The 10084-nt window shown below is 34.4% G+C and overlaps 1 protein-coding gene across 3 annotated transcripts; it reads left to right on the top strand.

Annotated features, from left to right (window-relative positions):
* Positions 1-538: 538 nt before the first annotated feature.
* Positions 539-8782, top strand: LOC115694712 (pumilio homolog 6, chloroplastic). 3 transcript variants are annotated; one of them, XM_061117307.1, is made up of 11 exons: positions 540-720; positions 1093-1176; positions 1798-2502; positions 2779-4136; positions 4228-4369; positions 4477-4584; positions 6464-6676; positions 6783-6893; positions 7325-7519; positions 8037-8208; positions 8346-8782. In XM_061117307.1, exons 3-11 carry the CDS (start codon positions 1861-1863, stop codon positions 8357-8359), a joined length of 2955 nt encoding a protein of 984 aa, XP_060973290.1. In that variant the 5' UTR covers positions 540-720; positions 1093-1176; positions 1798-1860; the 3' UTR covers positions 8360-8782. The 3 variants fall into 3 exon arrangements, with proteins under 3 accessions (XP_030477659.1, XP_060973290.1, XP_060973289.1); XM_061117306.1 differs by having other exon boundaries at positions 1042-1176; XM_030621799.2 differs by lacking the exon at positions 1093-1176 and having other exon boundaries at positions 539-720.
* The last annotated feature ends 1302 nt before the right edge of the window (positions 8783-10084 follow it).

Genomic DNA, 10084 nt, shown 5'->3' with positions numbered 1-10084 from the left:
AAAAAAGAGAGGGAAGAGAGTGGGATTTGATTGATGAGTGATGGGGATAGCACACGTGTATGTGCATGAAATGATGACTAAGTGGTATTTTTGTAATAAAATAAACATGGTAAGTAAAAAAGTTGATGTAGGCGTGTAGGGGTATTTTTGTAATAAATTGTGTAAAATAGATTTTTCATGTAAAAATTTCTTATTTTTTTTTTGGTTAAAACTTAAAAAAATCCCAAAATACATTTAGTTATTGTAAATTGTACACGTGTTGATATTCTAAAGGGTCAACTACTGTTAAGTGTATAGTATAAGAAAGACTCTATAATTAGCCCTTGAAAAAGTAACTCTTTTGTCTTCTACCCACACTTCAAGGATCATTTGATATTTGTGCACTCTTTCCTTTGCTGCACCTTTAAACCATAATATTTATTTTTTATTATTAAAAAAAAAACAGTTTAATCCAACCAAAGTCCACGACTCAAAAAGAGACAAAAATAAAAATAATAAATATAAAACCGAAAACTTAAGCAAAAGAAATAACCTTATCTGAAATTTGGAAATACCTTTTTTTCTCCTAATACCCAACACAACACAGTTTTAAATATCCCCTGGGTTCCAACTTCCATCCAAAACTATCATTTTTTAGAATAACACCATTCTCTCTCTCTCTCTAAAAGAATCTAGGGTTTGTTTTGGAACAGTGAGCTTTCGCTTTTACCTATACTCCTGGTAAGAGAAACCTCAGACCATTTTCTCCAACCTTTCTTGTGATATATAAACTCTACCTAGGGTTTCACGGAAACTGAAGTTGCTGTCTTAATTATCATTCTCTTATCACTATTATTCTTTTTTTTTTCTTCTTCGACTAAATTGGTTGAGACTTGCGTGCTTGATAATTGCTGATTTTGAAAAAAGGAAAGTTGTTATTTTGAATGTATTAAATTCAGTTTTTTTTTTTTTTAATATTTGTGTAATTATGGTGGTTGGTAGCTTAGTTGCTATTTTGGGATGATATGTGTATGCGTTTAACTGTAAATGATACTTATACAGTCCTTGTCTCTTCCCTTGTCGGTTATTTGAGTTTTTTTCCCCAAAATTGAGGTGCTTAAATGGAGGTGGATGGTGTTCATAGTTTTCTCAGCAAAGGGTTGACTCATACAAATTTTATTTGGTTTAGTTTTTGAGGTAAAACCGTATTTTTTTTTCTTTTATTGATGACTGGTACTGAAAAAGAAAATTATTTTAAGTTATTATTATTATTATCATTTTCAAGTATAATGCATTTTTGGGATCTTTTATTTAAAATGGGTGTTTCATTTTGTCATAATTTTGTGTAATTACGAAATCGGTTTATGTTCATGTATGGATATTGTTTATTGTATAGCCCGCCCTCTGAAAAAAAGTTTGCACCAATCATTATTGTTCTAGTATGATCGAGTTTTGTTCTTTGGTACCTTTGATTTACTTAATTTTGAAAATGCTATCTTGATCTCCCATATAAAGTAGTAAAGTTCACGAAAACAGCTCATTCTGTAAAGGTCAAAATAATGAACTCTCTGTTTCTTACCATAGCTTTTAGGGTTCAGTTAATTAGGAATTCCATATGCTTTTCCACTCTTGATAGAAGATTTATATTTTTGACATTTACTTTTTTCTTATTAAGTTTATCCCCTTAATTACGCATTAAATGTACTATTTTATTCAGAGTCAGATATCTTTTTAGGGTGTTTACTTAGTATGTTGATCCTCACCACATATTGAGTGATTGAGTAGAAATGTGTTATACTCTTTTCGCTGTTTTACCAGGTTACTATGTGATTGTCTTAACTACTACAAGAAGAACAAGAGGAACATTGATCTTTTAATAATATGGCTACTGAGAGTCCAATAAGAATGTCTGAAACTAGTGGAAAGTGGGCCTCCCATAAAAAGGCCTCGACCTTTGCTCAATCATCTGCTGGTATGGCAGCAGAGGATTTAAAGTTACTGCTGAAAGGCCACAGGTTTACTGGCAGTGGAAAAGATGTAGCTCCTAGTCGAAGTGGAAGCGCACCTCCAAGTATAGAGGGTTCTTTTTTATCTGTCAGTAATATTTTTTCCCAGCAGAACTTTCAAACAAGTGAAAGCATGGCTAGTCTAAATATTGATATTGGAAAATATGAGTCCGAGGAACAGTTACGTGCTGATCCTGCTTATTTTTCATATTACTGCTCCAATGTAAACATGAACCCTAGACTTCCTCCCCCACTTATTTCTTGGGAGAATCGTCGTCTAGTACGTCACATTGGTAGTTTTGGAAATAATTGGGGATTAACTTCTGTAGATGACAGTGGGAATGTTTCCTTGCACATGGCTCAAGGATCTCTTCCTACACACAAAGAGGAGCCAGAAGATGATCATTCACCCCAACAGCCTTCTAATAGTGGGGTTGATAGAACAGGTGAAATTTGGTCTGGACAGGATACTATTTCAATGGCAGACCAGCACAAAGTTGCAGGCAGTTTATCACAGGTAAAATTATGTTAATTCAGTAGTTCATTGAACTGCATTTGTTCATGTTCTTACTTGTTTTATCATTGTACCATTATTGAATATGATTTATTCGTTACTCTTCTTCCAAACATCTTTCAAGATGATTATCCTTTTATTGTAATGGAAATTACAAATCATATTCATGTGAATAAAATCTGTAGTTGATTTTTATTTGAGCTATATCTTGTTGCTTCTGGTTCCTTTTAATGAAGTTACTTGGCTATGCGTACATAAATTTATTTTTTGAACTTACAGGATGATTTCAGTGGTTCTTCATTGCCTGAATATGCTTCAAGCCATGGAATAACTGAGGAATCAGCAAATTGTGATGCTGGCTCTAATTCGTTTTATGGCTCTCCCATTATAACACCCAATGTCAATGCATCTAATCTGGGAACAGAAGAAGCAACTAATACTGACCCCTCTGTTGCTCCTGTTTCAAGTTCATCATCAGTTGATTCTATTAGAAGCTCAGGTGGTGATGAATCAGGTATTAACATCATGGGCTCTGAAATGAAGGCTCTTGCCATTAGCAATTCTCCAACTTCCAGCAATCAAGCAAACCAAGAACAGTGGCAGCAAAGCAACCAGAATATTAAACGACCACAGAAGATGAAAATGCAAAATAATTTATCTCTGCCCCAAAGTGCTAAATCTCATATAACTACTCAAGGATTTAATTGCACACACAATGGTGTGGATCAACATCTCCACAGTCCTTGTAAGTTCTCAGCAGAGGTACAGCCTGTACTGCAGTCATCTGGGTTCACACCACCACTATATGCATCTGCAGCTGCCTACATGACTTCAACAAACCCGTTTTACTCAAATATGCAGGCACCTGGATTTTTTAATGCTCAATTTCTTGGTGGATATGCTGTGAACCCCAATGCTTTTCCTCCGTATGTTCCTGGATACCCTCCTGGGCCCGTTCCATTGGTTGTTGATGGAACTGCCGGTCTAAGCTTTAATACTAGAACAACTGGGGTTCCAAATGCTGGTGCCATTCCACCTGGTGCAGATGTGCCAAACTTAAATAAGTTCTATGGACAGATTGGATTCCCAATTCAACCTTCTTTTGTTGATCCTATGTATATGCAATATCATCAACAACCTTTTGGAGAACCATATAGTATTCCTGGTCCATTTGATCCTTTGGCAGCAAGAGCTGGCGTTGTTGGAGGCCAGGTTAATATGCCTGATCTGAAGAATGGGTCAGATAATGCTGTTTATATGGATGAGCACAAGATCCAGCATCAGAGAGGTGCATCTAATGCTAATTTGAATCCACGGAGAGGAGGAACAATGAGTCCGAATTATTTTGGGAATACATCCAATGTTGGTGTCTTGATGCATTACCCTACCTCACCCCTTCCAAGTCCAGTTTTGCCTGGATCACCAGGAGGTGGAAATGGTCTCTCTCGGGGGAGAGCAGAAACAAGATTTCCGCCAGGTACTGGTAGAAATGCAGGCATGTATTCTGGATGGCCTGGGCAAAGAGGTTTTGAAATTTTTGATGACCCCAAGATGTATAATTTCCTTGAAGAATTGAAATCTGGCAAAGGCCGCAGATTTGAGCTGTCTGATATTATAGGTCATATTGTTGAGTTCAGGTAGGTTGCGGTCTGCACTTGTTTGAGTAATGTCTATACATTAATATCTGTTTGCAGAGGCGAGTGAATAATCATATATCTCCAATTCCAGTTCTGATCAACATGGTAGCCGATTCATTCAGCAGAAGCTGGAGAATTGTAGTGTTGAAGAGAAGGCATCTGTGTTTAAAGAAGTTCTACCACATGCATCTAAGTTAATGACTGACGTTTTTGGTAATTATGTTATTCAGAAGGTATACTGTCAATTGTTTCCTTACTCTAGTTTCTGTGTATGTTTGTCAATTTTCTATGGTCCAATGGTTGGTTTATTTATATTTTTCTTTCATTTTTCATTCTGCAGTTTTTTGAGTATGGAAGTCATGATCAGAGGAAAGAACTTGCAAATCAACTCAGAGGTCAGATATTGCCTTTAAGTCTGCAAATGTATGGATGCCGAGTAATTCAGAAGGTATGTTCGATACCTTTGGTCCATTTGTATTGCTCTCAAGTATGTTTTTATGGTACTTTACAATATATCTTTTGAGTTTTACAAAGATGTTTCAACTTATATCCTGTGTTAGTTTGGTTTTAGCACGGGATATTTAACATCTTGTAATGTGTATTCCTTAATTTACTAAGTTTGGCATCATTTTTTTTTTTTTGTAATAAGCAAGAAAACATGTATCTTAGTTTGTTCACCAACGAAGTGATTCTTTTATGGATGCATCTGCACAGAAATGGGGTTTGAACTTAGAAGTAAAAGATGTTTCATGTTCTGTTTTTTGTATGTATATTCTTTTCTGTCCTAGTTGTTATCGTTTTTTCTTTTCATTTTTTTAATTAAAATCAAATATATTATGTATAATTTGTTTTCCTAAGACGTGATTATTTCTTGCTTTCAAAAAAAAAAAAAAGACATGGTTATATCTTAAGACGTGTATAAACGCATCCACGGCCCTATATTTATTCATTGCAGTATGATACGCTAGAAGGACCACATGATTTTGACACCAAATATCGATTTAAGTTTGTTTAGAGTTATACCATATAATCTCTAATGCAGACCATTCCAGTTCTTCTAAAATCTTAGAAAGCTTAGAGGTACGCTAAAGAGATGCCCTTGGAACTCCTTGATATGAAGATAAATAGCAAAGAATTTTAGTATGGTTTCTTAAGTATTAAACAACATGATATGTGAGTTAAAACATTAGTTCTCAACACTTAAGGGTACTTAAGAAGCCCTCTGATTAGTACTTGTTTAATACTTGTTTATATTAATGCAAATATTTAATACCAATCAACTTATAACTTTTAACCCAAGAAGGGTAGCTCAAATGGTCAGGCATGTGGTTTCCTCCCACTAGGTCTGAGGTTCGAGTCCATCATGAGTACCTACATAGCAATTGATATAGTTTCTTCGTCCTCAAATATTGTAGGGTTAGGCGGGATTCTAATTTTTTTTTTTTAAAAAAATCAACTTGAAACTTTTAGGTAGATAGAAGTATGCTGATGTTTCACTTGCTCATTTTGTATTTTATGCTTGATGTGTATGTCTTTCAGCTTATTTAGAATGTCGGAAGAAATTGGGAATTTATCTGTTATCACATCCCATATATAGGCGAGCCCTAAGTTCAGGTGTCCATGATATTCTTTTACTGTTTTACATTCTGTTTTTACATGTCTGAGCTGAAAGATGGATCACCATAGTAGCACAGGAGTAAAAAAAATGTTTCTTGAAATTTCTAATCCTATAAGTTGACATATTTAAGAACTCGAAAATGAGTTGAGCTTCTCTTAGTGTTTTTAATTTTTGTTCAGTGATACCTTTCATGAGGTACATGCTCTTTTGGAGGTGCTTCTGTAATTGTACTTATGTCTATACTGTGCAAACAGAGGATTTGATGTGTGCATTTTTTGCATGGACCCTATCTGATCTGGCTTAGAAAACTAAACAATAACTAAACATATACAGGAAACTAACACTAGAGAATTTAGTATAAGTTGGAAACTAAACATGATAAAAAATTGATATTGCAAATTAGATAGTCTTGTGTAAAATAAATCAACTTTAAACATAATCTTAAATATTCAATTTAATAATAGTGTAAAAAATTCTAATAGTTTATTCTTGTCTGCATTGACTTCTATTGTTCCAAGTGTGTTTGTTTTTTAGAACATCTTTTTTTTTGTGTGTGAATTACACAACCGCTAATGTAATTAGTTTGCTAAAATTAGCCAGCTGTAATCCAACCCAGTCACACACAGTTATAATTACAAAATGTAACCATGATTAATTAAGTGCTATATGCATCTGTCATTTGACTTTGTTTATTTATTGGCTGGTGCAGGCACTGGAAGTCATTGACCTTGAACAGAAAGCTCAGCTTGTTCGTGAGCTTGATGGACATGTTATGAGATGTGTCCGAGATCAAAACGGGAATCATGTAATACAAAAATGCATTGAGAGCATTCCAACAGAAAAAATTGCGTTTATAATCTCTGCATTCCGTGGACAAGTTGCAACACTTTCTATGCATCCTTATGGCTGCCGTGTGATACAGGTAATCCTATCCTTGACTGGTGTGATGCAGTCTCTTTCGTTCTCTTTCCTAATACTTTGTTCTTCAAGTTATGCGACCTGGTTGCTAAGATTTGTGTTTCTTGCAGAGAGTTCTGGAGCATTGCACAGATGAGTTGCAATGTCAGTTCATTGTGGATGAAATTTTGGAATCTGTATGTACTCTGGCTCAGGATCAATACGGAAATTATGTGACTCAGGTTTGCAGTTTCTTGGGTCACTCTGTCTCTCTCATATACACAACAACTAAGGGTTACTCGGATTATCTTCAAAAAATTTAGTTAAATAAATTCAAAATGAAAGTGAGATGTTTTGGTTTTAAATTTTTATAAATGGAAAATAATATCAGCAAAATTTATCAGATTGAATCTCATCGTAGTAGAAACATAGGGGTATTAGATTGATTTTCACAATAAATTTATTTATGCCGTTCAATTTGTGATATGGGATCGTCCATCTCATTATTTTTCCCTTTTTAACCAAATTTTGTCTTATTTCCAAGTCATCATTTCCTTAGGATTATAATACTCTTATTGGCCCTAGCATGTTAAGAAATGAATTTATATTGATATGATTACCTTCCCTGCTGTGGTCATTGGAAATTGATGTGATGCTTGTGATATCTTCACAGCATGTTTTGGAGAGGGGAAAAGCTAACGAAAGAAGTCTAATTATCAGCAAGCTATCAGGACATGTCGTTCAGCTTAGCCAGCATAAATTTGCATCAAATGTTATTGAAAAATGCTTGGAGCATGGTGGTCCTGCAGATCGAGAACTCTTAATCAATGAGGTTGTTGGCCATAATGAAGGAAATGATAACTTGTTGGTAAGTCAAATTGTTTCTTTAACCATTGAAGAATAATATGTTATGTTATTGTTACTTATCCATTGGATATTGTGATTGCCAACTTGACCTAAATATTCCAACATAATTTGTTGGAGAATAGATTTTACACTTGAATGATGCACTGCTGTTTTGCTTGTCACTGGTTTGACATCTTGAGATTGCCATAGGTTAGAAACACAAGTTAGGATGTAATGACATGATTTAATCAAAATCAATTTTAGTTTAGAGTAAATGGCGACTAAAAATACTCAAATGTTTTCAAAATGTTGTACTTTTATATCCAATCTCCATCTCCAATACTTTTAAAATGTTATATTTTTATACCCAATCTTATTCGTTGGCAGTAAATATGCTCATTGTTTTTAAAATGTCGGTAGTAGCGATGGAATACCAGTTTTTGAGACATTTTGAAAAAAGATTAGGTATATTAATTATTATGATATATTGGAGTATTTTTTTCCATCTACTTAACCACCATCTTGTTTGTTCCTAGTAGACAATGATGAAGGATCAATATGCAAATTATGTGGTCCAGAAGACTCTTGAAATTTGTACAGACAGTCAACGGATTGTATTGCTGAATGGCATAAGATCTCATGCACATGCATTGAAGAAGTACACTTATGGAAAACACATTGTTGCTCGTTTCGAACAGGTTTTCGGAGATGGTAAATCCTAGTTTATTCTCCTACCATAACACCTGTTGAAATTTGCTAGTTGTGATAAACATGTTTTGTCTTCTGGTTAAGAGCATGCTCCTTTTAATCCAAGATAAACTTTCTACTGTCTGATTTTCTGACTGCAGAAAATCAAACTTAGCGACATAAAAGATTATGCCAAACCAACAAGGGAATCATCCAAGGCAGCCCGAAATTTGCGCATGTGACATGGGAAAGTATAAACTAATGATTTCCTTCTTGTAAATGGTAATTGGAATTTTATTAGGAGGCCTGTTCCATGGAGGTTGCCTGGCTTTCATGCTTGAAAGTTTACCTTGTTCGTCGGACAAATGAACACCTCCAAGTGTTTGAAGTTCAATCACTGGGAGTAATTAGTACATAACTTGCATATTTCTAGGATTATTGGTTTGAAATAATGACTTGGGAATATATTTGGAAGGAAACCCTTCCCTGGTCTTGTAAATTTAATTACTAGATTCCGTTCCACTCTCTAAATTTTAGTGCTTGCTGCCGGTGTCTTCCAATTTAGAAACTGGGAAAATCAATTTGTAATTACGCATCATTCTATTTGTGTGCCTCGTAAAGTAAAACACCCAAAATCAACTAAACTTGTCGAAACTACCAAAAGGAAAATTATATCCTTAAAATATGGTGTAAAATGCACTAAAAAAAAAGGTACAAAATATGACTTTCAAAATCGAACCTTAGTTTTCGGTACAACATTGCTCCTTCAAAATTCATTCTCTTCCCTTTTCTTCTCAGCCTTTTCATTTGTATGTGCCTGTCAATGTTAACATATATTAAAAGGTTATATGCCTAATCGAGGTCCTTCACTTGATTGTCATATAACTTTGTTTTTGCTAGCCTGCCATCGATATCATATTCACCACCCTAATGTTAGCAACAAATGTTAAATCCAAAGAGACTATGACAATGTCTATATCACATATTTAAATATGTGTATATATTTGATCATATCTTGAATATTCATCGAGGAAAATGAGAATTTATCTTTCAGGTAAGTCTTATTTAGATTGGTTCACATTTTTTTTAAAAAACAAATATATGGTCTTATTTAAACTTCTTAAGTAAAACTAATGAGAGAAATCTGAAAAAAAAAAAAAGAGTACCAAGATAATAATATTAATCAATAAGAATAGGCTTGTAAGAGCTAATACAACTTAAGTAGCCAGGTCATCAAATATAATGATCATTATAAAAAAAGTTAGTTTTCCACACTATTGACAATCCTAAGACAATAAGAGAAGAAAAAAACATTAAGATGATTACAATAAGCTAAAGTATTTCTAATAATACAACCAAAATGTAAATGATCAATAGATTGATTCGGAAAGGCATTGACGACATTGATACAATCAATTGATTCGGAAAGGCATTGACGACATTGATACAATCAAACTCCACAAACACATGAGAATAGCCAAGACGAACACAACCACAAAAGGCCAAATGGCCGTAGCCAAAACCAAAACAGGAGATGCCCGCAAAATCACTCTGAATCTTGCTCTAGCCTTCATACTATCCACATTGTCATCACAATTCATTTTAGTAACCTCAGTCGGGGGCTTCTCCCACCTGTGTATAACAGTCAGAACGAGGCTAGCATTTGGTGTGTGGTCAGACAAGCTATTGGTCTTATAGTAACAATCAAGGAATTCAAAGCTCTACTCAACAATAAATATATCATGGATTAGTTTCTTCTCATTAACAAGGATATTACGTCTATACCAAATTCTCCAAAAGCAAACAATTAACTTCTCAAGACTAGAAATGGGGGACACATTAAAGAGAGACAACAAATACTCGTAAAAATCCAAACCTGAGATAAATGGAACGAAAACTA

This window comes from Cannabis sativa, chromosome 6 (assembly GCF_029168945.1).
Source record: "Cannabis sativa cultivar Pink pepper isolate KNU-18-1 chromosome 6, ASM2916894v1, whole genome shotgun sequence".
In the NCBI taxonomy this organism is placed as follows: domain Eukaryota; kingdom Viridiplantae; phylum Streptophyta; class Magnoliopsida; order Rosales; family Cannabaceae; genus Cannabis; species Cannabis sativa.
This window is presented reverse-complemented; position numbering and strand designations above follow the sequence as displayed.

Bases quoted from the DNA above. Each gene is read 5' to 3' on its own strand.
- LOC115694712 (XM_030621799.2), top strand. From the start codon at position 1,861: ATGGCTACTGAGAGTCCAATAAGAATGTCTGAAACTAGTGGAAAGTGG. The intron at 4,370-4,476 runs GTATACTGTCAA...TTCATTCTGCAG, and splicing joins GTAATTATGTTATTCAGAAG to TTTTTTGAGTATGGAAGTCA. The intron at 7,520-8,036 runs GTAAGTCAAATT...TGTTCCTAGTAG, and splicing joins AAGGAAATGATAACTTGTTG to ACAATGATGAAGGATCAATA.